Source organism: Penicillium manginii, assembly GCF_028828005.1.
Source record: "Penicillium manginii strain IBT 31320 chromosome Unknown utg000004l:1.0-7231830.0:1.0-7236170.0, whole genome shotgun sequence".
NCBI classification, from domain to species: domain Eukaryota; kingdom Fungi; phylum Ascomycota; class Eurotiomycetes; order Eurotiales; family Aspergillaceae; genus Penicillium; species Penicillium manginii.
This window is the reverse complement of record NW_026643105.1, coordinates 840238-867869: the sequence shown is the minus strand read 5'-3', so window position 1 is coordinate 867869 and position 27632 is coordinate 840238. Positions and strand designations below refer to the sequence as shown.

The 27632-nt window shown below is 51.4% G+C and overlaps 9 protein-coding genes across 9 annotated transcripts; 6 read left to right on the top strand and 3 right to left on the bottom strand.

The window, feature by feature from the left end:
• Positions 1–1718: 1718 nt before the first annotated feature.
• Positions 1719–3703, top strand: N7533_004028 (putative PB1 domain protein; the record flags this gene model as incomplete). The annotated part of the gene is made up of 5 exons (XM_057100678.1): positions 1719–1733; positions 1787–1936; positions 2003–2338; positions 2407–3588; positions 3674–3703. The coding sequence occupies 5 exons, from the start codon at positions 1719–1721 to the stop codon at positions 3701–3703; spliced, it is 1713 nt and encodes a 570-aa protein (XP_056960308.1).
• A 362-nt stretch (positions 3704–4065) lies between these two features.
• Positions 4066–5483, top strand: N7533_004027 (uncharacterized protein; the record flags this gene model as incomplete). Its single annotated transcript, XM_057100677.1, has 3 exons — positions 4066–4296; positions 4470–5155; positions 5243–5483. Coding segments are annotated over 3 exons (1158 nt in total), but the record flags the coding sequence as incomplete, so codon positions are not given.
• Positions 5484–5982: 499 nt separating this feature from the next.
• Positions 5983–7634, bottom strand: N7533_004026 (aspartate aminotransferase; the record flags this gene model as incomplete). The annotated part of the gene is made up of 4 exons (XM_057100676.1): positions 5983–6078; positions 6168–7010; positions 7125–7256; positions 7383–7634. The coding sequence occupies 4 exons, from the start codon at positions 7632–7634 to the stop codon at positions 5983–5985; spliced, it is 1323 nt and encodes a 440-aa protein (XP_056960306.1).
• A 2132-nt stretch (positions 7635–9766) lies between these two features.
• Positions 9767–11681, bottom strand: N7533_004025 (RING-H2 finger protein; the record flags this gene model as incomplete). Its single annotated transcript, XM_057100675.1, has 4 exons — positions 9767–10196; positions 10282–10846; positions 10916–11321; positions 11442–11681. The coding sequence occupies 4 exons, from the start codon at positions 11679–11681 to the stop codon at positions 9767–9769; spliced, it is 1641 nt and encodes a 546-aa protein (XP_056960305.1).
• A 1660-nt stretch (positions 11682–13341) lies between these two features.
• Positions 13342–15471, top strand: N7533_004024 (uncharacterized protein; the record flags this gene model as incomplete). Its single annotated transcript, XM_057100674.1, has 4 exons — positions 13342–13418; positions 13596–13917; positions 13985–14564; positions 14627–15471. 4 exons carry the CDS (start codon positions 13342–13344, stop codon positions 15469–15471), a joined length of 1824 nt encoding a protein of 607 aa, XP_056960304.1.
• Positions 15472–16250: 779 nt separating this feature from the next.
• N7533_004023 (phytanoyl-CoA dioxygenase family protein) lies at positions 16251–17524 on the top strand (the record flags this gene model as incomplete). Its single annotated transcript, XM_057100673.1, has 3 exons — positions 16251–16294; positions 16335–17175; positions 17252–17524. 3 exons carry the CDS (start codon positions 16251–16253, stop codon positions 17522–17524), a joined length of 1158 nt encoding a protein of 385 aa, XP_056960303.1.
• Positions 17525–19581: 2057 nt separating this feature from the next.
• On the top strand, positions 19582–22565 carry N7533_004022 (serine/threonine protein kinase; the record flags this gene model as incomplete). The annotated part of the gene is made up of 2 exons (XM_057100672.1): positions 19582–20253; positions 20322–22565. The coding sequence occupies 2 exons, from the start codon at positions 19582–19584 to the stop codon at positions 22563–22565; spliced, it is 2916 nt and encodes a 971-aa protein (XP_056960302.1).
• A 550-nt stretch (positions 22566–23115) lies between these two features.
• Positions 23116–24154, bottom strand: N7533_004021 (putative mitochondrial genome maintenance protein Mgm101; the record flags this gene model as incomplete). Its single annotated transcript, XM_057100671.1, has 2 exons — positions 23116–23386; positions 23460–24154. The coding sequence occupies 2 exons, from the start codon at positions 24152–24154 to the stop codon at positions 23116–23118; spliced, it is 966 nt and encodes a 321-aa protein (XP_056960301.1).
• Positions 24155–24923: 769 nt separating this feature from the next.
• Positions 24924–27180, top strand: N7533_004020 (biotin--[acetyl-CoA-carboxylase] ligase BPL1; the record flags this gene model as incomplete). Its single annotated transcript, XM_057100670.1, has 4 exons — positions 24924–25687; positions 25745–26296; positions 26348–26619; positions 26672–27180. 4 exons carry the CDS (start codon positions 24924–24926, stop codon positions 27178–27180), a joined length of 2097 nt encoding a protein of 698 aa, XP_056960300.1.
• Positions 27181–27632: the final 452 nt, after the last annotated feature.

The following is a 27632-nucleotide window of genomic DNA, read 5'->3' as shown; positions in this document are numbered from 1 at the left end:
TGAGTAATTTCCAGTAACTAGAGTTAGCAAGTGATCGTCACTGCCAACCAGCCTTTTTTTAGATAGACATCAGTAGCGTGCAATGGGACTTTCCTGGCTAGAAAGTTGATTGAGGAAATTGATGGTCGTCCTTATCGAATCGATTTACCACAAAGGGCAAGAGGGAGCTAATACATTAGTGTCAGGGTTTTTATGTGATCCTTCCCAGTCCTTGAATTGTAGTTCACCTACCAGTACTCCGTACTCCATAGTGATCATAATTCTACATAAATAGAGTTTTTCTAGGAATTCGATTCAAATTGACGCCAGGATCGGACGCGAAAGATATGGATTTCCTATGACTTGACGGGGACCAATGGAGGTTTTCTGGTAGCGAGTTGTAGTCTAGTAAGATCTCTAAATAAAGCACAGTAAGCGCCGTGGCTCGTTCCTGGCCCCCAACAGTGTTCTCCCAGCCACCAATAATGTGTGCTCGTATGAAGCGCAGATTATGATCGGGAATAAGTTACCCAATCCCTGTTCAGGGACTTGTGAACTGTAGGAATTCTTAGTCCCACTAGTGTGTTTCCCCCCCGCACATCATCCATGGTTCAAAGCCCGTGAAAAGCCCGTGCCAATCAACTTGAGGGTTGCCAACGTCGTAACCCTGTTGTTGTTGTTGTTGGTTGCATGTTATACCTAGGTATGCAAGAATAAAAGCTGCAGGTATCTTAGACCTAGGTACGGAGTAGCTAGTCAGTCCGTAGTTATCCAGTGATAGTTCACTCGGCATTGGAAATGAGGATGTGATAGAAGCACACGCTTCCGACCCAGCACACTGGCACTTGCCATGCGTTGTGGTGCCACTTTTGTGCATGACGACCTCTCGCCCACTCACAGGCGCAGATGAGCCAAAATGACATCCCTGGTCGCTGATTGCTGGAGAGGTGCAGAAATTCTGCAGGAGTAACGCAAGTTATTTTTGTCCCATCACGCCCTCAGCGCTTGGAAGCTTCCCCTGCCCCTCGGAAACCCCCTCTGCAGTTCTTTGCTTCTTTCTTCGCCCCTATTCCGACTTGAATTCCCATGGGGCCCTCCTCTAAGCTCTTCCCAGCCTTTCCCAGTACGTCGGGTCGGACGATAACACTAGCATCACTGACCATTTCCATCATCACTTCACCACTCCACCTTTCATCCCGCTCGCCGTGATCGGGGGCTTGGACCAACAACCCCACAGATTGTCAGTCACACCGTATGTGACTCGGTCAACCACCGGCTTTTCTCGTGAGCTATTTAGCATTGCGTGATTCTATAAATACGTTTTTCCGTTATTATCGGAGTATCGATTCTTTTCCCGGGTCCGGGTCTTCACGAGGGCGTTGCGTTCCCGCCATCCCCGCCATTTCCATCTCGCTAGTACTCACCCCAATATCGCACTGATCTCACTCATCCCACTAAGAACGAACCTCACCTTGCCACAACCATACCATACCTCCTGCCTCCCGTGCTTGGCGACCCTGTGGACCTGACTCGTCACATCTCCGCCAATTTTAAGTCTGTCATTTCCGACGCCTATAATAGCAGGGGGTCCTCCCTGGATACGAGCCGAGCCCCTCGTCCGACCAACGTCATTCATCCTGGAGATAGACCGTTCTTGAATTGAGCGGGTGGAAACTCCTCCAATTCTTTAGACGCCGGGGTCATTGTCGCACCAAACTAAATGGTTGAGTCTTCGTAGCATGTCTCTCAAACAAGTAAGGAATCCGTTGATAAACTTATCAGATCTCGCCACTGATGGCCTGTCCAGGAAATCGAGACATGGGTGCAGGCCCTCGATGCCTATGACAATCAAGAATTCGAAGAGTCACTACGCTTCTTTGACCAGATTGCCGACACCTCGAAGATCCTGTTTAATTGCGGTGTGATCTATGCGACTCTAGGTGAACATGACAAAGCTGTATGTTTATGTACATTGGGAAAAGAAAACCCATCTCACCTTGAACGTTTAACTAACCCTCATCAGGTAGAATGCTACCAGCGGGCGGTTGGTTTGGACCGCTACTTAGCCATCGCCTATTTCCAACAAGGCGTGTCCAACTTTCTCCTAGGAGACTTTGAGGAAGCATTAGCCAATTTCAATGACACATTGTTGTATCTCCGAGGGAATACATCCATTGATTATGAGCAATTAGGCCTGAAATTCCGCCTGTTCTCATGCGAGGTATTGTTCAATCGAGGACTTTGCTACATCTACCTTCGACAAATGGAACCAGGCATGCAGGATCTCAAATTTGCAGCACAGGAAAAGGTCTCGGCGGATCATAATGTGATTGACGATGCAATCCACGAGAATGCAGATGTAAACCCCACCTCTCTCCAGCAGTTCGAATTCCTTGTTTTTGGATGAACATCTGACTTGATAAATAGGGATACACGGTGTTCTCTATACCTGTAGGCATTTTATACAGGCCCAACGCTGCCAAAGTCAAAAATCTCAAGACAAAAGATTATCTCGGCAAAGCGCGATTAGTTGCTGCATCAGATCGAAACCAAAGTGCAGACCACCAATGGAGGCCGATGGTCATCGACAAAGCAGCCCTGGAGGACCGCGAGGGAGTATCATGGGCAGCAACCAACCTAGTGCACAAAGGCATCACAAGTCGTACTCGTCAGCATTCAGAACCCCCTCTCAATCGCAATGTATTCCCTCCAACACCACCACCAGACGACCGCTCCACCAGCAATGGGTCTTCAGCCCAGGGTCCATCACACACCCGATCATCCTCTCTTCGAAGTGCGAGACCACCTCGACTGGACCTCGAGCGAACAGGTGCCGGTCTAGAACAGCAGCAGCAAGGGACACAGCCCCCACGAACGGAAAAACCGCGAGTCGGCACTACAAGGACAGCTTCAGAGCCACGCGGCCCTTCAACACGCCATCAGAACATGCGCGGCTTCGGCCAGGATCCCAATCGTCCCTGGTCTCGCGAAACAAATCAACACCGTCGAAACCTCAGCGACACCAGCTTCCCAGAACCACAATACCTCCAACCGCAATACAGCCAACCAGAGCCCTACCAGAACAGCAACAATAACAACAACAACAACTTCGCCAGTCCGCAAAGCCTGTCCAGTTCAGGCTGGGGCCGCGGGCCGCGGTATCAACCCCCGCAATACATCGACGAAGAAGACGAATACGGCAGCGACGTATGCGACGGCGAACCGCTCAAAGACGGCGGTTTCGAGATGGTAGTCGGCGCAGTTGTCCCCGCCGGACCGGAATCGAGTTCGTCGGCGGCGCAGCGACGAACGCGCTCTCCGGCGAGGTACTCACGGCGAGCGAATTCGCGGAGACCCGAGGTGCGTCGGTTTCGGACGAAGGTGCATGCGCCGGATGATATTCGGTATATCATGATTGGGCCGACGGTGGAGTTTGCCGAGTTTGAGGCGAAGATTCGCGAGAAGTTTGGCTTTCAGTGTCCGCTCAAGATGAAGGTGCAGGATGATGGGGATATGATTACTATGGTTGATCAGGAGGATTTGGATCTTTTACTTTCTTCTGCGAGGGAGGTTGCTAGGAGGGAGGGGAGTGAGATGGGGAAGATGGAGGTGAGTTTACTACTCTTACTGGCACTTGGAAATTGACCTTTACCAAGTGTATCGGGAGTCTGGACTCGTGCTAATTGAAATGCAGGTATGGGTGGAAGAACGATCTATGATATGATTGACTGGGTTGAGGGATTGGGCTTGTGCATTGGACATTTTGGCATTTGTTTATAGCATTTTGATTTTGCTGATACCCTTTAGTTAGCATGAAAATACGCATCTTATCTTACGAATAGTATATACTTCAAGTTGTTAAATGATACAGTCATAGCCCATCAAGTAGTAGACAATCGTGATATACCTAGCACAAGTGGTATGAGTGGTGAAGAGTCACAAACTTCCAAGGTTTGAAGCGATCGTATTGGAATTTCAAAACTTGAGTATTGCTAAATTCAACTTTATTGATTTCTAGAAGTCTAGAAGTACACGCCCTCCCTTGTTCTTCTTCGCACTAACAATCTCGAATTCCATGTTGGTTAGTCCATTGGCGGCCTGCGGCCTCGACAGCGGAGCCAGCCAGCACTGACGTTGTTGACAGATCCGCTCCACAACCTCGACTTCACACCTCACACTCCCATCAAGAGCTCAACAACCAAAATGACCGACCTAACCCCAGCGCTAAACGCGCTCCTATCCGCGAAAAAGGCACCCTCAATATCATCCACCACTACCTCACCAGCCGACGAATTTCTCAAAGAAGCGCATCGCATCGTCCGTCACCTTCACCCCCTCCACCCCATGAAACCGAACCAACCCAACCCAACAAGCTAACAAACAACTCCAGAACTCCCACATCGCCTCCCTACTAAAATACCTAACTTCAATTCGACACGCATACCTCTCCACAAACACACCCTCCCGCCGCAACCAACCACCACCCCAAGCTCAACCTCAACTCCAATCCCAATCCCAATCCCCCCCTCACAGACTCAGACCGCGACGCAATCGACTCCTCAACAACCCTCCTCCTCCACGACCTCTCATCCTCAATAACAAACCTCTCCGACGCCGAAACCCTGCGCGCAAAAACAACCGCCGAACTCCAGCACAAGAAATACGGCCACAGCGCCGCGGGCGCCCTCCTCCTCCGCTGGGCCGCCGGCAACGCCGACGAGCGCGGTGGTAAATCCGCCGAACAGGTCGAGGCGGAGGAGAGGGAGAAGACTCTCTCCTCTGTGCGGGAGAGTGTGCTTTGGTATCTGAGGCGCGCTTTGGAGGGCGTTGCTAGTGTGCAGCGGGGGATGGTGGAGAAGAGGATCGAGAGGGTGTTGGAGAAGGAGAAGAGTGTTTTGTATAAGGCTTCGAAGGGGGGGGGGAGGGAGCAGTCGCAGTCGCAGTCGCAGCCGCAACAGCAGGGTGGTGTTGGCAGGGACAATTATAACCAAGACTACAACTACAACTACAGCTCTGGTTCTGGTTTTGGCTCGGGTCCTGCGCCTGATGCGGCAGTGTTGAGCGAGGCTGATTCGAGGGAAATCGAGGGCCAGCTTTCGGCGGAGCAGTTGCAGCTTTTTGCTGAGGAGAATGATTCCATGTTAAAGCATTATGAGGATACGCTTGGGAAAGTACAGTACGTTATTGTCCTGAGATTGAACATGGTTTGCCCTGTCTCTCGTCTCGATTTGTGACAGGTTGATTGGTGCTAATGTCATTGCAGGAACGCAGAGAGGTCTCTTGTGGAAATCTCCTCTCTGCAGGAAACGCTCGTCACGCACCTGACTACCCAGGGAGAATTTATCTCGCAGCTTGTTAGTGATGTCGATACGACGGAGGAGAATATTGGTCGGGGTAATCGCGAATTGAAGCGTGCGACTGAGCGGCGGAGTCCGGCGCAGGCGGTGTTTTGGGGCACTGTTGGGTTGTGTACGTGGCTTGTTGTTTGGGATTTGATCTTCTGATTGAATTGGGGGGGGGGGGGCCGAGCTGGGGTTGGAGATGGGGCTAATGGAGACTGGGTTTTGACTATATCCAGGCTTTTGCAGGGGGTGTATTTATAACATAGCGAGCGAGCGCATACCAGTTATTCCGGAATCACAGAGTACATCATATTTGGCCAAGGACTCGGAGTTCCAAGGTTGATGAATCACACAAGGCTATGATGTACTTATTTCCATATACGGAAGATAGAGGTACATCCCTCGATGCTAGTAGTCTAGTCTACTGAAACAATCCGAACAAGAATCACAATAAGAGGCAGGGGTATGATATTCCGAGCCCGAAATTTTATAATTTACATGTGATGCACTCCCGGACCCACGCAGATTACGGTAGGATAACGAAAAGACAATGAGGATTTTCCGATCACATGCGAGTAGATAGAAGAACCGGGATAGATGTCAGGGGGAAGGCTTTGAGAAAGAGAAAAGAAAACGCTTTAGTGGTATCGCATCGCTTGACCTAGGAACTCTCGCGCACGACGCTGTCGACAGCCTCGGCGAAGTAATCCAGGTTATTCGTGTTCAGGCCGGCCATGGAGATACGGCCGTTCTTGGTCTGTTCAAGGAGCGTTAGTAATCGTAACCGGCATATTGTCATGAGGAAATTGAATCTGGACCAGGTGGGAATGGGAACTCGGAACTTACCATGTAGACGTGCCACTTCTCGCGTAGAGTCTTAACTTGGGCCTCGGACAGGCCAGTGAAACTGAACATACCAATCTGGGTGGTAATGTGATCCCACGAGCCGGGAGTACCGCGGGCCTCGAGACGCTCACGCAGACCACTGCGCATCTCCAGGATACGACCGCTCATGGTACGCAGATCATCCTCCCACTCCGCGAAGAGAACGGGGTCATTCAGAACGCGGCTGGCAATGCGGGCGCCGTACGCGGGCGGATTGGAGATCTCCGAGCGCTGCAGGATAGCCAGCTGGCTAGCGATGTGGGAATTGGCGGTGGCAGCATCCGCGCCAGGGGCAGAGACGAAGTGGAAGGCTCCTGTGCGCTCACCGTACAGACCGAAGTTCTTGGCGAAGGACTGCGCGACGCACAGCTCGAAGCCCTGCTCGATGAAGTAGCGGATCGCCCAGGAGTCGCGGACCAGGTCGCCCGAGGCGAAGCCCTGGTAGGCGGTGTCGAAGAAGGGGAAGTGCGAGCGCTCGCGCATCAGCGTGGCGATCTGGCGCCACTGGTCCTGCGAGGGGTCGACACCGGTTGGGTTGTGTGCGCAGGCGTGCAGGAGGATGATGGATCCAGCCGGCGCCGCCCGCAGCGCTTGGAGCATGCCATCGAAGTCAAGACCCTTGGTTTCCTTGGAGAAGTAGGGGTAGTTGGCGAGCTTAAGGCCGACGTTTGTGAAGATCTGGTTGTGATTGGCCCAGGTTGGGTTGGAGAGGTAAATGGTGGGCTTTTGCGGGTGGAATTTGGAAAGGAATAGACCACCCAGGTGGACGGCGCCGGTTCCCGAGATGGTTTGCAGAGAGCAGATCTGTTTTGATGCGGGTGAGTTGTTAGCGCGTTGAAGCTCTGGTGGAGGTGGGGTGTAGCTTCATCTGGGAAGGTCGAATTGGATTGGAGGGATTTGCAATTCGGGTCTACATACCCGATTCTCTGAGATGGCAACACTGTCGGAACCGACAATGAGCTTCTGGGCGGCCGAGGTGAACTCAGCCAGACCACCGATTGAGAGGTATTCGTGGTTCAGGGAGGGGTCGTTGTGAATAGCATCATCAGCCTGGAGGGGGAGTTAGTTAGTCCACGGTGGGATGGTGGGCTGTGACGCAAGGGTGGAGCAGTCATCACAAGCAAGCATAGCGGAAGCATAGCATGCTCGCTGCTCCAGGGCGTAAAGGAAGCTCACCTTTTTGACAACGGGCAAGATCCAAGGCTTTGCGTTATTATCACGGTAGGCACCAATTCCCAGATCAACTTTCTTATCAGAAGGATCCTCACGGTAAGCCTTCATCAACCCGAAAAGAGGATCTTCGGGAGCAGCAGCGACGGTAGCCGCAGTGAAAACGGAGGGATTGGAGGCGCCCATGATGTGTGTGGAAATGGAAGAAAGTCGTTCTCGAGCGGAGGAGAGGAAGGAAGGAGGGTTTTGTTGAACCATTTTCTGATTAATCACCGGATTGCCTGACTGGGAGTAACCTGGTACGTTATGGGCTGTTTTCCCCGGAAATTCCTAGCGGAACTTTCTGCTTGCGTTCACCGGATGAGGTCAAGGAATGAGGGGGTGGAGCGCGGTTAATTTCAGGTTCAAGTTGGAGCTTGGAAGTAAATGTAAATATTGCAAATAATATTTGGGGTAATGGAGAGAAAGAAAGAGAGGTCCTGTCACTAGATATTCTTTTATTCTTATCTACGGAAGAGTACTCTGATCCTCGGCCTGGCGAGCCGAGGGAATACTTTCTGCTTCTGCTCCTGCCTCTGCTGTCACCGGGTACCTTCCCTCTTATCACACAATCATGAGACCGCCTTCACCTTCACATGCACATCTGATACTCTCCCTTCTTCCTCTCTCTGTCTCTCTCTCTCTCTCTTTCCCATCTTCCTCTCCCACACCCATTCTCACAATGTCTGACAATAACTCTCTTCTCCCAACTCCAATTCCTCTCCCTTCGGTGCGCAGGCTCCATCCTACAGGCTGTTCCCGCCGCCTAAACAAAGCGTGTGTCATAACGCCGAAAAAAAGACGCAGTGGAGCTGCGAGAATGCCCGGAGGGTTTAGCCGTGCGGAGACCACTTTGTTCTCTCGTCTTCTTTTCTTCTTTTTCTTTTCCCCTGTTATCCCGCACTAGTACATAGTGTTAGTAGTAGCAGTAAAGTATTCGTACGAGGGGAAAGGAAAGGGTTGACCGTTTACCCCGATGAGGGGAAGGGATAGCGATACCCCATTCGATCTTCCGAACCCTTCACAATGTAGTATTCTCATATTCCCATATTCCTCTGTTCCTCTCTTCCTCTCCATATCTCCATCGGAAACTGACAAACTTAACTCCAATTACGGAGTACCTCGATTTTTCTCATTCGCAACTCGGGCCGGCGCCGACTCCAGCACCGAGTCGAATCCACAAGGCGAGGCCTATTAATACTATTAATACCCTATTACTACCTCCATGGGATAGTACGGAGTACCTACTACGTAAGTGTGTATCTACTCCACGCGATTGGCCTCGTCTCCCGGGCGCAGGGGAAAAAAGAAAAGGATATTATCAATTGCAATTTCAATTCCATTTCCATTTGCATTCCATTTCAAACATTCTCCCGGATTTCCACGATGATGTCAAATACCAAGCCTCCAGCCCCCCGGAGATTACTGCGAGAAATTCTCGGTCTTTTCTCCACACTTTTTTTTCTTTTCGTCGCGCCCCCCATCCCCCATCCCCTCGGGTGCCCCGGTGGAGTTCCCCTCTTTTCTCCATGGGTTGTTTTTCTCCCCCACGCGAGCCAAGTTGGGGATTCTTGCGGTAATACTTGCCTATATTGGTGGTGGGATTGTGTTGCCTTCCTATCGGCGCGGTATATAGGTATAGGTACTAGTAGGTGCTGATGAGAGGTTCTACAGGCGTACTAAAAAACTACTACTATAATTCTACTTCTACCGGTAGTGCCTAGGTTATCCAGCCCTGAGGTACATCACAGGCTCTTTATGCAAATAGTGAACTTGAGTGCATCTGATTCTCTCCGGCGACACCCGCCAACATCCGTGATCTCGTGACCCCCGATCTTATGGGTTTTACGCTGACTTGGATCTACATCAAATGCACGACGTGGCTAGTGCAAGGCATGTCTTGGATCTACCAACCCTTCAAAGATGTACATCCATGTATATACAACAGATAAAAAGGAAGAAACAAGAAGAAAACCATTCACAGGAGAAGAAATTCAAAATCAAAATCAGAACTCTTTCGCTCCAACTCTCAAAAACGCCATGTATCAGAATCCGGTTTCTCGTCTTCCCAGTCTCATAAACAAAAATCAAATCCAAACCCAACGCCATGGAAGTAACATAGATGTAACAGTTCAACCGTTTTCAAAAAGATCAAATCCAAGAAAGAAAAAGAAAAAAAAAAGTGCAAATGAAGTCATAGTCATAAATGGCCAGAAAAGGAGTGTCGTGAAAAGAATATGCAAGAATCGAATCGGAAGAGGGTACACTGTACGGTAAGGAAGGTAGTGTCGTAAAGGAGATATCAGAACGGAATGCGAAGGCATGAAATCATATACAGAGTATGTTAATAATCATGTCCGCGATTGCGACTCCGATCCCTCAGGCGCCGTATGTGCAGGCGGCGGCACCGTCGGAGTAGACGTCCCGCTGGCCTCGGGGCTGGCCTCGAGGCCGTGAGCACGGGTACGAATTCGGAATCGATCGCGCAGGCGTCTGGTGAGACGGGGTCGGACATTGTTCTCGTTGGCCGCTTCGTCTTGGTTCTCCTCGCGGACGCGGCGGAGCGCGGCAAGGCGCTCTTCAACAGTGGCATTGCGCATGCGGCGCGCGTTTAGGGAGCCGTGGCCGTGGAGGTAATTAGTTAGACGGTTGTGTCGAGATTGGGTTACCTCTGCAGTGGGGGTGACGGTTTCTTCGGCGGCGGGCGTCTCTTCGGGGTGCTCGGCATTCTCGCCTTCCTCGCCATTTTCTTCGGTCTTGTTGGGGTTGAGGTCGATGCGGCTGAAAAAGTTAGTTCAAGGCTTCTTCTATTTTTGCCACTCCTCCCTTCCTTCTTTCAGGTACAGGTTTCTGGTTTGCGGCTTACCAAAGGGGGCATGTGCCAGATACGTTGATCAGCCATGGGTCGATGCATTCTGGGTGGAATTGGTGGTTGCACGGTAGCACCCGCAGATCTTGACCTCTAATGAAGTCATCGGTGCAAATGGGACAGGAAAAATTTCCCCCGTCGGCGGCTGCATGGGGATTAGGCGTAGGCGCGGCGGTAACGTCGGCATCACTGGGAGAATGTTGAATGGACTGGTGAGCGGTCGGCAATTCAGTCTCACGGGGTGTAGTCGTGTGCTCAGCATCGGAGATACTGTCCGAGCGTGGAGGTGAGTGCTCGCGGGCCGGGTCCTCCGGATTGATAGAAAGTTCCACGTCCCGCTTTGCGGCGGCAACGCCATCCTGTTCGTCGCCGAATTTGACGATAGGAATAGTCTCTAACATGGCTCTTGCTATACCCCTGGCTCTACTTTGGCGTGGCCGTCCAGCAACGCGGCGAGGGCCATATCGCTCGGGATGACGATGGGCACGGACAGCGCCTGTGATAATGATACCCAAGAACAGGGCCGTGATAATACCAGTGATACTATATAGGATGATCATCGCTATATGAATCGATTAGCAAAGAGCCAGGTGCAATTGAAGTATCAATCGGGTGCCATTGAGAGACAAACCAGTGTTGGGACTGTCGCCCGAGCTGCTGCCGCCGCCGGTGCCGCTAACATCGGCGCCAGAGCCGCCCTGGTAAGACATTGAGGCGATGGTGGCAGTACTGTTGCTGTTGCTACCGTTGAGAACTTTCTTCAGGGCGACACCACTATCGGTAGAATTGAAGGTGAAGAGGTTGTGATAATCGTCGAGTTGAGCATCCGACGAGATGTTGCAATGAGTAGCCGAGGCACTGTAGAGTACGACAGCAACGAATCTCTGACCAATGACGTACTGAAGATTCTGACCGACAGATAAGGAGCCGGTGTAATCCTCCGGATCACACGAAACGCAGGCAATCTGCGGCGTCTGCGAACTCTGGGCAAATTGGTTGACGTTGACCTTGTACAGACTACCTCGCAGTGGGAAGTTCTGATGGGGGATAAGATAGATGGTGAGACAATGATCCTGAGACAGCGTGGGGTGGAGACTGCAGTGGGCGGGGGACTAGGGCCAAGGGACTAAGGATGGAGACTGGAGAAGAGAGCGAACCTGGAGTTGTTTGTCGGTTAAATTGGAGAAGTAGTCGGTCAACGGGGCGAGAGGTAGATCGGAGGGAAAACTGGGGCCCAGTAGTTTGAAGAGAGCGGAGTGATCCCCGCCCAGGTCTTGGGAATTGTTGGAGGGGAGGACGGAGGGGATATCCGCGAGAGAGGGCAAGAAGAAGGAAAAGGAGAGAAGAAGAGAGAGGAGATATGATGATGACAACGGACATGAGATTAGGAACCCCATGGCCGCGATTTACGGGAAGCGGCGGATGCGGAGGGGGGGGGGGCAGTGTGATCCGATCTCAGAGATTCACATTAGTCAGAGAGTCAGCGAGGGCCCCAAAAAAGAGGAAAAGGGAAAAGGGAAAAAGGGTGCAGGTAATGGAGGGAAGTGGAGCAGAATAAAAGAAAGGAAAACGGAAAACAAGGAAAAAGAGGGGAGAGCTAAAACCGATCGTAGTATGGATCCCCGTGGAGAAGGGAGATCCAACCGATCATGACGGAGATGATTGACTGGGGGAGATGGAGTCGAATGAATTAATGGAATGGATCCAAGGATGGAAATGGGAGGTTCAGGCGGACTGAGTTTGCTTACTCCTACTAGCTTTAGGGCAATGCAATGGGGAGGCTGTGCATGGGTGCCATGGATGGGGAGGAGTGATGACAATGATATTCTATAATATCTATATTCCTAATTACTATCTACTATTCTCTCCCAGTATCGGTATCTATTCTCTATCTACTATTTGTCTCTTCTATTATCTGTATCTACTCCCAATGTCATTGTACAGAGTACTCTGTAATATAATACTATTCTCTACTGTACTGTACGGTACTCCGATCGGCACCGTCCGAGCGCTCGGGCTACTTGCTTGATGAGTTTGGAGTTGGAGTATTTGACATGTAGAATATGAGTACTCCGTACTCTGTAGTATAGTTATAGTACTACTCAGTGTATGTGGTCTACTCGTATAACTACCTAGCTATACTACAAGATAGTTATACTACCGAGTAGTACTTCCATCTTCCAAGCCACTGGACCCTGTTACTGTTTAGCTAACTCCGGTACTCCGTACACGTACTCGATACCGCCACTCTACTCGACGAGTCGAATTCTGGGCTTACTCCGTACATACTACTGAAGTACCTCCACGCTGATCCTGATCCTGATCCTCATACGGAGTACTACTGATCCTCATACTGACCTGACCTGACCTGACCTGACTGATGCACTGACCTACTCTGTCTTCACTTTCTCACCCCCGCAGGATCCGCATTCCGGCGCTAAAGGGAAAAGGAAGGACCGCGCCATCTGTACGGAGTAGGATGCACCTCTCATCTGCATCTTCTGCATCTGCAGCTCCATCTTCATCTTCATCAACATCAAATTTGAACCATCCCAAACCGGGCTGCCGTCAAAGCCAGAGCCTTTGATTTCGATCAAACCAAAGACTGCCGCCTGCTAATGCTCTTGTGCAACGGCCACCGCCACCCGAGGCCCAGCCGTACCTTTACTCTGGAGACCGCGCGTTGTGATTTGTGGAGACTCGAGTGGGGGATGGTCGAGGCTCTCATCGACCGGCGTACGAAAGGAAAAAGGGCGCAGAAAATAGACCTGCCCTTTAGCCTTTGGGTTCTTTGGCTCTGGGGGGGCTTCTGGACTGGCTGGGCTTGGGTCATTCGCACCCGCCATTCAACTTGAGATCCTTTCTAACCAAGAGCGGTTGCACCCGCCCGGCCTTTTTCATCTTCCTCACTTCCTTTCTTTCCCCCCCTTCGATCGGCACTCCACCAAACTGGTCGATCCACTCCTTCTTGTCATGACCTGAGTTGCTTCGTTTTGCGAGCCCGCTGGCAATCCTTCCTCCATCCCCGGGCCTGTTAGGGGCGTATTGCCTCGCACCATGCCCGCCGAGTTGTCTTCCGACCAGCTCCCGTCTCAGCGCTGGGACCGACGCTATGATAGGAAGCCGATCTCAACGTAGGTTTTTTGCCTTTTTTTCCCCCCTTCACTTCCTTCCCCTGTCTAGAAGGGGGGGTTTTCATCTCTCTCATGTTTCGAGAAGGGGGGGGCGGTGGTTCGGTCCTCTCCTATCTCCACGAAGACGAAACGAGTCCACCCTTCCTTTCCCCATTGCAATCTAACAAGGTTCGACAGGAACCCTACTATCGCTGACCTCGACGTCGAACACAATGAACTCGCGCAAACATGGAAGTCCTTTATTCGTCATTTATCACCAGACAATCGCGTCGACTGGGATCACCGCCCCCAGACCGTAGACGATGTCAACGCCCTCGTTCGATCTCTGCAGTCCTTTTGGAAGGCTCGTCCCCGACAAAGAGTCTATAGCCAGGCTAGGGTCCTTTCCGATCAATTTCTCCCCACCCTGAATACCCACGCGACCTTGCTCGCTCGACTACCCGACGCCAACCTTCATTATGCCCCGAACTTCTATGGGGCTTTACAGTCGGTCTTGAAGGTGGGTTTCCTGGTTCGGTCGCGTGCTTGCGTCCAGAGCTCACTTGCTAACCCAACACACCCCTTAGGCATCGTCGCACTATCCTCGAGTGATGGAGGGACTGCTCACCGTTCTCCTGAATATCCACAGCGCCCTGGACGTCCCCGAGGACCCCGCCACCCCTTTTACGATCGAACTCATCGCGAAAATTTATACTCTGATATTCTTCTTTTTGACCGAGTTTATGGACTGGTATGTGCGGAGATCTACCTGCCAATTGTTGAAGAGCCACAACCAAGATGCCTACTCGGAATTCTACCATTTGGTCAACTGCATCCAGCGCCAAGCGAAAGCGCTCTCCGAGTCACCTGACGATATGGATGTGGACGAGGACTTTGAAGCGGCCTATAGCCCCCGGGCTCTGTGGGAGGATTCACAGATGAGTCAAGTCGGTCGTCAAGGGACGGAGCGTCGTATCGCCGCACAGAATACTATCACCCGCCGGTTAATCTGGGAGATCCAACAAGACGCCGAAGAACGGGCCCGGATCAAGGAACAAAGGGGCCAGTTGCTAGCACAAATGTTGAAAAATGTGAGCAGGCAACTGCACACAGTGAGCGAGCAGAATAGTGGAATTGTCTGCTTGACGACGGCCGCCCCAGATCTTGGTAAGTGTACACCCGACTGTGCGACTTTGGGGGAACCACACGCTAATGATAAATGTTCCCAGTAACCTCTGGCTTTGAATGGTCCCGAGGTTCTAAGCGACGCCTTGCTCGACTCGAACTGCAAAGTGCTTCTAAGGAGCTTCAAAATTTCTTCGATAGTGACGACCAAATCGCCGACTTCGATTCCGACGTGGAAGTTATCGCAGAGGGTAGTGTAGTGACCTCGCTACAGAAATGGGCTACGAGCCCCAGGTCACAGGCCCTGGCAGTGGGCGGGTCTCAATCAACCACATATCCTAGTCCCGTGGCCTTAATATCGGCCTGCTACGCCTCTTTCGCCCGTCACGCGTCTCTTCCGGTTGTCGCCCACTTCTGCACTCTCCCTCAGGATGAAGCCCAGGAGATGACTCCATACCAACAGGGACTCATCTCGCTCACTTATAGCTTGATACGACAATTGATAGATACCCTTCCGACAGTGGTGGACAGCGACGCATTATTGGACCTCAGCGCCGAACGGTTTCGATCGCTGGATGGAACTCTTTCTAGCTGGAAAGCAGCTTTATCCTTGGTTGATACCCTCCTCCACTTTCTTCCACCCTTGCTTGTCCTCGTCATCGACGGCATCGACCGAATCGATGATCCATCCACAGATACTGCGGTGCGCGAACTCATCCGGGTTTTGCTCACTCACACTCGACATCAACCCCAGTCCCTCGATAGCGATAGCCCCGCGCAGCCATTCCTGTTTAAAGTCCTATTTACCGTGACGGGCCGCCCGAGCGCGCTAGTCGAAACGATGTCAGAGAATCAACTCGTCCTGAGCGAACCTACTCATGTGGATGAGCCCACCACGTCTGATGCTGTCCTCGCCTCCGACCTCGGCGCAGTCATGATGAATGCGTGAGGTGTCTACGGGGGGAATAGACTGACGTGACGAATTTCCTTTTCTCTTTGGGTCTTCTACGCAAGGCTGTTTTTAAAAAGACCTCTGGTTCCTAACATAGATCTGCACCTCTGGACAAGCACGGTTCTGGGGTTTCATTACGATGCATGAGGCACGAATCACACGGCGATCACTTTGAGCACATTTTACACCATCTCTCACTATATGCATGAAGAGACGGTCTTCGTTAATATTGTCAGCTTTCTACCTTCAAGTCTGTTTGTTCCTTTTGCCGGCGTCTGGGAATGGATTGGGGGATTTGATTTGATGTCACCATTTGTCCTCTCTGTTTTATCTTTCTTGCTTTGCTTGGTCTGATTTGATTTGATTCCATTACATTTTTTGCCTTGAGTTATTCCTCTGCTGTGCACCTTGCTTTCCAGTGACTTGTGGTAGACTACTGTATTTTACTGCTTGATCGCTGAGATACCCAATAATTAGATTTAATTCCTGCGCATCTGCATCTGCATCCGCATCCGCATCCGCATCTAGCTACCACCCATTCTGCCCAACCGGAATTTGATACCCGATGTGCATACCGAATGGGAATCCCGACTAGCCATAATGCGGGTCTGCTGGTTCAGTGGGGTGGAAATAAAAAAGAGCAAATAGAAAATGCGGGGGCAGCAATGGAGATTGAATTCCGCCCGCAATACTTAAAAGACCAGCCCAGCGAGGGGGTCTGGGGGATTTTATACAGGGCTGATCACTCCGACCTACATACTATCTCATATACACACATGAACCGACCAGCCATGAATGGCCACACATCAATTCCCTCACGGTTATACCAGCCCGAATCAGTAAACCTAGACGATTTCAAGGCGATCTGCTCCCGCCAAATCGACAAAACAACCTACCCCCCTCGCCTGCACCGTCGAACAAAACGTGCCCATCTACGACCTCGCCGCGCTAGAAGCCGACCCCCAACAACCCATCACCGCAACCGCCATCTCCAACCTGCAAGATGAATGGCATCACATCTTACACAAAGGGCCCGGCATCTTCGTGCTGCGAGGAATGTACGCCCCATCCCGGTACGCGCAAACCCTCACTTCCACAAACACAGCCTTCAACAGTATAATCGCGAAAGAGCGCGCATCACCCACATCCAAAGGCGACCACTTCGCCGCCGGCGGCACAAACGACCGAATCTGGAACTCCTTCTCCAAACACGCGCTCGAGGATCCAGCCTCTTTCATCGAGTACTACTCCAACCCATGGCTAGCGACCGTCTGCAGCTCCTGGCTCGGCCCGGGCTATCGTGTCACGGCGCAGGTCAATGCAGTTCACCCCGGTGGCGCCGCGCAGGAGTCCCATCGCGATTACCACCTCGGGTTTCAGGACGCGGATAGCTGCGCCGCATACCCTGGCCCGACGCACTTGACCTCGCAATTCCTTACGCTGCAGGGTGCCGTTGCGCATAGCGATATGCCGGTTGAGTCTGGGCCCACGCGTTTCTTGCCTTTCAGCCAGACCTATGCGCCGGGGTATCTGGCGTGGCGGAGGCCCGAATTCCGCGCCTTCTTTTTGGAGAGATTTGTTGCTTTGCCGATGGGGGTTGGTGATGGGGTTTTCTTCAATCCGGCGCTGTTTCATGCGGCCGGTGCGAATGTTATGGAGGCTGGGTCTGGGGGCTTTCGGCGCGTTGCGAATTTGTTGCAGGTTAGTAGTGCTTTTGGGAAGGCTATGGAGATGGTTGATGCTGTTCCGCTGATTGAGCGGTGCTGGAATGGGCTAGTTAAACGGTATCAAGATGCTGGGGGGGATGTTTGCGGGGAGTGATTTGGATCCGGAGAAATATTCGCGAGAGGCGAGGGAGGTTAGGGCTTTTATTCAGGCTGTTGCGGAGGGGTATCCTTTTCCGACGAATTTGGATCGTAGGCCGCCTGCGCCGAGTGGGATGGCGCCGGAGAGCGAGCAGGATGTTGTTATGCGGGCGTTGGAGGGTGGTTGGAGTCGTGAGAAGGTTGTTGATACGCTGAGGCAGATGCGTTTGGATTCGCAGCCTTGAGGGTTGTGGGATGCCCAGGTTGAATTAATGGAGTTCTGGACTTGGATCTTGAAGGAATTCAATTTGATGGACTTCGAGTATCTACTAATAGTTCCAAGTCGGCTGAATGTATATTGTAAACAGTATACTATACTATGATGTTGGGAGTTTGCAGGTAGCAAGCACAACTACTGGTAGCAGCACCTCGATCCCTTGAATCCAACACTGACCTCCTGGCTCAACCTGCTGAGTAAATAAGCTACGGTGATTAGAAATTGTTAAATCTCTTGCAATTCAAGTTTACATAGCCCCCAACTCCTTTTTCAGTAGCAAGTCCAGCAATTGGCTCGTGTCGCATCCTATAGATGCAAATCAACACTGTTGGAATAAAACGTGTCCCGGACGAGTAAAGATACATGGTAGTATTACGGGCGGGGAGAGCCGCTCTTAAGTATGGTAAAAAAACGAAAAACTCAAGGAATTTCGAAAAACCACCGGACCCTTGATGGCAGAATGTAATTTTTGGGAAATTGTTTGGGGATCTGAAATGGATACAATATACAATATCACAATGCACCACCTTGATGTTGATAGCTGTTAGTACTAGTAGTTGGAGTCTTCATGGATATATCTAGGAAGACTCGGATACCTAGGTAGATATGAGTACTTCATAGGGATATAAGGTCCCTATTTTTATTTGAGTTGTCTATGAATATGGCAGCCTTGTACTCCGTGGTAAGTGTTGAAGATCTCCTAATATGATACGCTCCGATATCACGGTAGACCCTGGTCTAGAGCCGACCCTAGACTCGAACAGCTAGTCCACTGATATGATAGACCCACTGATGCCGTGACGGGCTGAAGAAGGAATGCAGCATCCTATTTTTTAAAACTTATCTTCAATTTAGGAATTTCCATCCAGGGGGTGGAGACACGTGACCCATAGCCACGCCTAGAAGCACAGAATTTGTACAGAGAACTCCGTACTCTGGACAGAGAGAGTATCACAAGCATCAGCGGGTTGAGCGGAGCTGAAGGAAAGGCCGATCGGGATAATAACGAACAAGGATTTGAACCAATTAACTGGGTCGATCTATCGGAAATACCAATTACTTACATACACAGAGAACAGAGCACTGTGTGGACTGCACACAGCAGAGGGTGCAAGGCTGGATCGAACTGTTTGGACCCCTGGCATTGGGACGACGGGGAAGATCGTGGCTTACAATTGGTGTATCACTTGAACGCCCGGTGGGGTCAGTGGACCTGCATCCATGGTGTCAGAGAAGCTGCACCAGGCTCACTAGGGGGGGTGGCGACAACGGAAGTTGGAGCCATTGAATAGGATCTGGTGGTGGTGGTGAGGGACCGGTTCAGGGGATCTGGGCAGATATAGTACTTGTATAGAGCACGGAGTGTATGGTATGTAGTACTGTAAATGCAATGAAAAGAAGTGGAATCTGCTCCATGATCTCATAATCTCCATAATTGCTTCTACAATGCACGTACTGGAATGCGGCTGTCAGTGGGCCACGGCGAAGAATGGCTGTCTCACATTTTTGCGCCTTTGCCCCCCCAACAACTTGGTGAAACACGCCCGCAGTCCTGCTTGTTTACTTTACCTTCCTTTCTCTCTTTTCACGTTCCATCCAATTCGGATTGGAATAGGAAGAAATTTAATTCTCCGTGCGAGGCCGTTCTCCCCGCCGTTCTTTCTCGACGATCATCGCTTTCTCTCCACCCTGGACTTGACACTACCACCACAATTTGGTCACAGAGTGGATGATCGACTGCCGAACAACCACCATCACTGGTCCGGGGCTCAAAGCCAAGCGAGACTCGCAGCAAACGGCTTTCGGAAGTGTCTCGCCTGTACTGTACTTTGACCTGACCGCGCGTGTGAGTGAGGGGGGCCACACGCAAAGGACCCAGCGACAAGTCATCGGCCTTACGCGACTCGTTGTAATTTTTTTTCACCTACTCCACCTACCACTCCCGAATCGGACCAACCAGCTTTAGCATCGATCTACACAAAGGACCATAAAAGGGTTTGGCCCCCCCTCTTTGGGATCTTCGATATGAGGAACAAGCTAGGCATCGCGGCAAACCGCCTGTCGACACACCGATTTGAACAGATCCCCGACCACCTCCCACACGACGGGATGCACAACCCAAACGACGCAACCATTGATATCCCCCTCACGGACGCTCCGTCCAAAGGTCAGAACGGTCTTCACAAATGGGGGTCTTCGCCCGACGCTGTTGAGCAGCCTGGTGATGGCGAGAAGGGTGGTTTGCCAAACGGCAGCGGCCCTGGTCGTCGTCGTCGCGTCGATTCGGATATCAATGATGCCTCTCACAAACCTGCCGATTCCCCAGAGGATGGCAAAGTCAATCGTTTAGGCCGCATCTACCAGGCCATCTATAATTTCTCCATCATCACTCGTTACATGATCTATGTCTTTCCTATTGGTCTTCTCATTGCGATACCCATTATTGTCGGCGCCACTGTTGCGCAGGACGCTTACATCGGCGGCGTTCATATCTACTGGTTCTTTACTTGGATTGAGGTGGTCTGGGTCAGCTTGTGGGGATGCAAAATATTCGCCAAGTTCATTCCTTATGTCTTCCAGACTCTGTGTGGTTTTGTTAGCTCGGGTACGCGCAAGTATGCTCTCATCCTGCGTGCTCTAGAAACGCCAATTACTATTGTACTTTGGTGTGTGATCTCGCTTGTCACGTTCTTACCGGTATGTATTGAATCCTTGTACTTTATGGGTCGCCTGAAGGAAATCAGCTAACCTTATTGCCACATCAGATTATGCGATATGGTGCCGACAATAGCAGTTCGGTCTCCTCATGGGAGAAGAGTGTCAAGAATATTCTGTTTGCCCTGCTCGTCTGCAGCTTGATCTTCCTCGCTGAGAAGGCCCTTGTTCAGCTCATCTCAATCAGCTACCACCGCAAGCAATTTGATGCCAAGATCAAGCAATCTAAGCACAACCTCTACCTGGTCGGTCTCTTGTTCGAGGCCTCCCGCAACATGTTCCCTGTCTACTGCCCCGAATTCCGCGACGAAGATGACTTGATCTTTGACTCGCTGCTTGCCCAAGATGGCAAGGACAAGAAGAAGCGGAGTTCGATTATGCCCTTGCGTATGATTCGTGAAGTCGGTCGTCAAGTCGGCCACAATGTTGGCCGGGTTGGTGATAAGGTTACCACAGCCTTCGGAAACGTCGCCTCTGAACTTACCGGCAAGAAGGTGTTCAACCCAACTGCCACTCACTCCATTGTTGTTCAGGCTGTTGAGCGTAAGCGTTGTGCTGCGGCGCTGGCTCGTCGCATCTGGATGTCCTTTGTCGTCGAAGGCCGCGATGCTTTGTACCTTGACGATCTCGTTGAAGTTCTTGGAAGTGATCACGAGGCTGAAGCCGAGGAGTGCTTTAACGCTCTGGATAAGGATGGAAATGGAGATATCAGCTTGGACGAAATGATCCTTACTATCACTGAGTTCGGTCGTAACCGCAAGTCTTTGAACAGTAGCATGCACGATGTCGACCAGGCTATTCGTGTCCTTGACAACTTGCTTCTCACTGTTGCCTCCGTGGTTGGTGTTCTCGTCTTTATCTCTTTCGTCACCACTGGTTTTGGAACTGTTATCGCTGCTGGTGCTACTTCGCTGCTCTCCCTGAGTTTCGTCTTCGCCACTACCGCTCAGGAAGTTCTTGGATCCTGCATTTTCTTGTTTGTCAAGCATCCTTTCGACATCGGTGATCGTATTGAAGTCAGCGATAAGCCCTTCGTTGTTGAGCGTATCTCGCTTCTTTTCAGTGTCCTTCGCAATGTGAACGATCACCGCATCACCCAGGTGCCCAACAACATTCTCAATAGTCTGTGGGTGGACAACTTCACTCGTGCCAATGCCATGCATGAACAACTTACTGTGCCTGTTGCTTTCGATACCTCATTTGCCGATGTTCAGTTCCTTCGCGAGGAGATGGAAGGCTTCGTCCGTGACAAGGATAACAGCCGTGATTTCCAGCCTGACATTGATATCGAGGTTGTTGGCGTTGGTGACATGGATAAGCTCGAGCTGCGCGTTGATATCCGCCACAAGTCAAACTGGTCCAACGAGACTGTCCGTGCTGCCCGCCGCTCTAAGTTCATGTGTGCTCTGGTTCTCGCTGTTCGCAAGATCCCTGTTCGCGCCCCTGGCGTCGCCATTGAAGAAGAGACCAAGGAAGATGGCGAGGATAAAGGTGACGATGACGCTACCTCCAACACTGGTAACCGCAAGTCTGGACAGGACGCAGGATTAGCCCCTGCTGCCGGCTTCGCCGCTAGCGAGGCCCTTTCTCCGAATACCGCCCATACATCCGGCTTCGACGACCAGAAGCAGTCCTCCGGCATCACCAAGCGTGGCTCTCAAGCCAGCGAAGCCGCCATCGCCGATCGCCTCAACCTGCGTTCCCCAGCTGTCGATGTTGCCCGTGACAACGGCCTTACTGCCAATGCAGGCCTTTATCGCACAGCGACGAACGCTTCCAACCAAAGCCAATCTCTGAGCGTCAACGACGGCAACACTGGTAACGCCATGCAACGCGGCCTCTCTACCGGCCATCGCAAGGCTGGCACCCACGTTTCCTACCACGGCGAGGAGGGCGATTTCCCTCACCATCTTACACCCGTCCCCTCAGGCATGACCCCCTCAACCAGCGAGGTTCCCATCCTCGGAGCCCCCGCGCCCCCAGGCTCCCGTGGCAGCGCCCGCTACGAGCCTCAGCCTAGCTCTACGCTCGGCTCTACCGAGTACACCTCAACCTACTATAACACTCAAGACAACCCCTTCGACCCGGTCTCGATCCGCGGGGTGAGCTCCGAGCAGCACGCGCATGAGCGCCCTCCTAGCCAGCAGTATGAGATGGACCGATACGATCCCGTCTCGCCGCCATCTGTCTACTCGCCTCACCCTGGCGAGACTGATCCAGCGCGTCACAACTCACTCATTGAGAGGATGAGACGTGGTAAGCAGGATAAGTCTCGCGGAGAGCACGAGGTGTGATAGGGTCATCCTTAGCGGGGGTTTAAAACTCTTTCTCTATTTCTTTCTCTCTTCCATTTTCCTTTCTCATTTATGTTCTTGCATCAGCTGTTCCAGTTTTTTTTTTTTTCACCATGCCAAAATTTCCCCGGTTTATTGTATGATATGAGCGATGCGCTGCTTGATCTAGATATTGATCTCAATACAGGCCCTTAACAGGGCTGATTATTATTAATTTAACTCGCTCTGTAAATGTATCTCTTCAAGTCGTCGTAATCCGGAAGGTGTAGTACTGGTAGCTGATCAAAAGTATAGCTGCTCCCTTGACTTGACTCGGAACCTTGCACAGTCAATTCACTCTCCGACCTATGATTCGCTAGCATACTCCAGATTAAAGTAGAGATATCATCATCCTATTTCACTCATACAGCCACAATATTATAATACACGAGAGAAAGGAAATCCAAATCTCTAGAAAGAGGGAGGGACTATCAAGTCCCCGCAAATAAACCAAAGACCAGACCCCACTGTAGTGCAGTCTGTATATCTCCAATCCTCAAACGCCCAGGCTCTATTTACCCGACTCCTTCCAAGGGTACGAAACAGGATCACCCTTCCTCACCCAAATCTTCGACTTCTTCTTGTTAACAATATGCTCAACGAAGACCTCACGCACATGCTGCGCCTTGTACTTGCGGATCCACCGCGGGTCCCAGAGCTCGCTCGCGATGCCGAGATCCTTGCAGCAGCGCACCAGGGCATTGGATCGACAGCCCTCTGTCGCGGTGGGAATACCATCGGGCGAGAAATAGTCCTGTTCGCCGCGAGCAACGGAGACGAGACTAGATAGATTCAATTCATTCATTAGCTTGCCGCTCGGCAGGGGGCGCTTCGGATTAATGGCTGATTGCTTACCGTCCGTGACAAACAAGAGCGTATTCCCTCGTTACAGCCCTAGGCGTAACGATACTCTCGCTCCGCGGCACAAGGCCCCAGCCACCGGGTCCAAAGGCGCGGTTTAGAATGCGCCGGTACTTGATTTCGGGGAGGTAAAGGATTCCGTCGGGCTTGATCTCGACTTCTTCGGGGTCTGTCTCGGCGAGGAGGATGTCGGCTGCTTCTTTGGGGAAGGGTTCGGCGGAGAGGCCGTGGAAAGAGCGGGTCCAGTCGATCTTGTCTTCTGCTGCGGACTCGAGCTCGAGGGGTTTGTCTGAGAGTCCGCTTTTTGAGATGTTGTCCGTTGTGGGTCTGTTGGGAGTTGGTGCGGTGAATCGAGGAGGAGGTGGAGTGGATGATGAGGGCTGCGAGGTTGATGTCGTGGTTGATCGGGGTGTGGTGGATGTGGTGCTGGAGCTGGAGCTGTTCTGGACTCGGGGTGTGCTGGAGCTGATTGCGCGCGCGGTCATGGGGTTGCGGAGTTGGCGCGAGGTGATGCCTGTTCGCGGTGAGGGCGTCACATGCTGGAGAGACTCCAATGCTCGCCAAGGACGGCAACGTAAAGCTGACATGGTGGGTTGAGGTGGGATGGTGAGTTCCTGGAGGTTGGCGAGTAATGGATGCTGTGATGGAGCTGCCTGCTGTTGACTGACGTGATCACGTGATAGTTGCATGAGGGCGTGCAGTGACTGATACTACTATTACAAGTGCTCGCGGAGGATTTGGGAGATGACATGGTATTGTACATTGAGTGCGCTAGAGAAATTGGTTCATAGAAGGACAGGTTTGGACGCATTTAGTTGCATATCATGCGTCCTTGGTCTCCGTTCGCTGGTCGTTACCATTCTGCTTCCAGCATTCACGGAAAGCTTCCATCTGCAGTCAATGTCAGTAATGAACGATGTATAAATTGCAAGATATGCAGGATATTAATAGATGCAATGGCGGCTGTCCCAGATCGGAGATTATCAGGTATAGAAAAGGCCAGAAAAGCTCTTCTATGACGGGGTTTAGCTCACCTCTTCTTTGCACTCACGCCAATCTTTCTTGGCAAAGTAGCAGTCGTTCATCTTATCCTGTTCAGCTATTTTCACAAAATGCTGTTTAGTATATGATTCATAGACCCAGCTGAACGCTTCAAAAAGCTCACCGTGGCAGCCAGTGCTGAAGATGCGCTTGTTCCTGTTGTTGCGTGGGTAAGCATCATTCCACCGCGCAACAGGTCATTGGGAAGTCAATTACCACTCATCGGGCTCGTCATCATCTTCCACTTCGGTATGAGGTTGCTCTGCGTTGTTAGACATGGTTGGAAGTATGAGAGGGTGAAAGAAAGGGAATCTTAGCCCGCAACCTTAGGAAGGCGGTTGGCATCGGAGATCCTCATGGCTATCTTATCGTCCGAGCCCGCGATTCTCCAATTCCCAACAATCATCGAAATCAACAATGCCCGCGCCAACAGGCAATGATGCCAATCTAAACGCCAAGAGACTCAATGTCTTGGTCTATTCCGGTGCGCTTAATTACTCAGCCCATCAACTTAGCCGCTTGCTCACCGACAGCGGTACAATAGGAACCGGAACGACTGTTGACTCAGTCCGTCACTGCGTCTACACCCTACGCCGCTTACTCGCCTCCCACTATGCAGTCACTCCAGTTACAGGAGATATGCTATTGAACGAACCATGGACAGCAACTTGCGCTCTCTTGGTGATCCCCGGTGGTGCAGACCTAGGCTACGGCCGCACGCTCAATGGTGCGGGGAACCGGCGCATCACACAGTTCGTTCGTCGCGGGGGCCACTACTTGGGCCTATGCGCGGGTGGCTATTATGGTAGTAAAAAGTGCGAGTTTGAGGTTGGGGATAAGACAATGGAAGTAATTGGGGAGCGCGAATTGGCCTTTTACCCTGGAACTTGTCGTGGCGGGGCATTCCCGGGCTTCGTTTATCACAGCGAAAATGGTGCCAGGGCGGCAGGACTGAATGTTTCAAAGGAGGTATTGGGTGCTGACGCAGCGCCTACTCATTTCAGATCATACTACAATGGCGGTGGAGTCTTTGTGGACGCGCCGAACTATAAGGATCAAGGGGTGGAGGTGCTGGCCAGTTACTCCGAGAAGCTCAATGTTGACCCCGGAGAAGGCGCTGCTGCCGTTGTATACTGTAAGGTTGGAGATGGTGCGGCTATCTTGACAGGACCTCACCCGGAGTATGCGACTATATTATTCCCACCAATGGAGTATCATTAACTAACCCGGTTTTCTAGGTTTGCCGCAGTCAATCTAAATCCAAAGGAAGGCGGGGCTGACTACAAAGATGTCGTGGATGCCATTGCTGCTGATGATAAGAAACGTACGGAGTTTCTGAAAGCTTGCCTACTCAAGCTTGGGCTGCAGGTTGCAAAAGACACCTCAGTGCCTTCTCTATCATCCTTGCACGTTTCTGGCTTAGATGCCGAGGTGCCATTGGAAATTTTGTCATTGCTTGCTCCATCACTGACAAACGAAAATGACAACGAATATCTGAAAGATGAGAATGATACGTTCCGAATTGAGCGTCCAGGTGCATGGAAACTAAGTGATCTGGAGGAGGCGCTCCCCACTGATGACGAGGGCATTGTTGATTACCAGACCGTTACCAAACGACTTGTTATTCACGATGAACTACCATCGTCGAAGATCACCCCTTACTTCAACCACCATGCATTCTACTCAAATCTTCGCCAATACCAATCCGAGTCTCGGGGAGGTGCATCACAATTCGGGTCGACTCTCATGTATGGTGAGGTTGTGACAAGCACCAACACAATCCTCGAAAAGTAAGTGATTCGACAATTAATCTGTCTTTGGGATTTTTTAACAATTTCTAGAAATACAAAACTGCTGCGCCTTCTACCACAGGGATTCACCGCCACTGCGACGGTCCAAGTTGCTGGACGGGGACGCGGATCCCATGTTTGGATTTCCCCAGCTGGATCATTGCTTTTCTCAACAGTGGTTAAGCATCCGATGGATAAAATTCAATCTGCACCTGTAGTCTTCATCCAGTATCTGTCAGCCATGGCTGTTGTGAAGGGTATCAAGAGCTATGCTAAGGGCTATGAAAATCTGCCTATCAAAATGAAGTGGCCGAATGACATTTGTAAGTGTCGAATTCTGATAAACGATCTTTCAAATTCTGATAAATTTCGCAGACGCCCTTGACCCGGAGGACCCCGAACAGAAACGATACACTAAAATTTGCGGCATCCTTGTCAACTCCCACTTCATGTCCAACGAATACATTTCGGTTGTTGGCATTGGCATCAACGCCACAAATGCTTCTCCAACTACTGCTCTCACGGCCCTCGCCGCCAAATACGCCTCGCCTGGGGCTGCCGCTGCATGCCCTATCACACTCGAAAAGCTACTTGCACGGATTTTGACGACCTTTGAAGATCTCTATACCCGCTTCCTCCGAACTGGATTTGACCGCGGTATGGAGGAGCTGTATTACGACGACTGGCTCCACATGCATCAGATTGTCACTCTTGAGGAGGAGGGCGGTGCCCGTGCACGTATTCAGGGAATTACCCGAGATTATGGTCTGCTGCTTGCAGAGGAGCTGGGGTGGAATGACCGACCTACAGGACGAGTCTGGCAGTTGCAGAGCGACAGTAACAGCTTTGACTTCTTCAAGGGCCTTGTCAAACGGAAGATCTAAGGGTATCTCACCACTGGGTGATAATTACCCAGGGTGGTTGAGACTTACCATTCCCTTTGATTGCCCAGGTTTTACCGACTAATTAGCCTTATATCTGCTCACTGCCGGTGGGTAGAGCTAAAAATACATGTAAATCTCTAACGTTACACCGAATGAATCGCATATGTATGCATAGTAGTAATTAGTGTGCATCCACGGGGTTTAACCATACTAGCCAATGAGGGTCAATACAATTGAACGCCCGGGTATCTCGTGGGCTTCTCCCATGGGTTAATTTGGGTATGTAAGTCCTCCTCGAAATTGGGCTTTGCGAAATCATTGGCCGTGAAGCATCGGAAAGGCCCACAATCCACTGCATTATTGATATTGTGCTCCGTACTCCGTATCCGTACTCCGTGCGTCTTTGAGAGCGAGGCTTCGTCCTGCTTCATCGCGCCCTGCCAGACAACTTG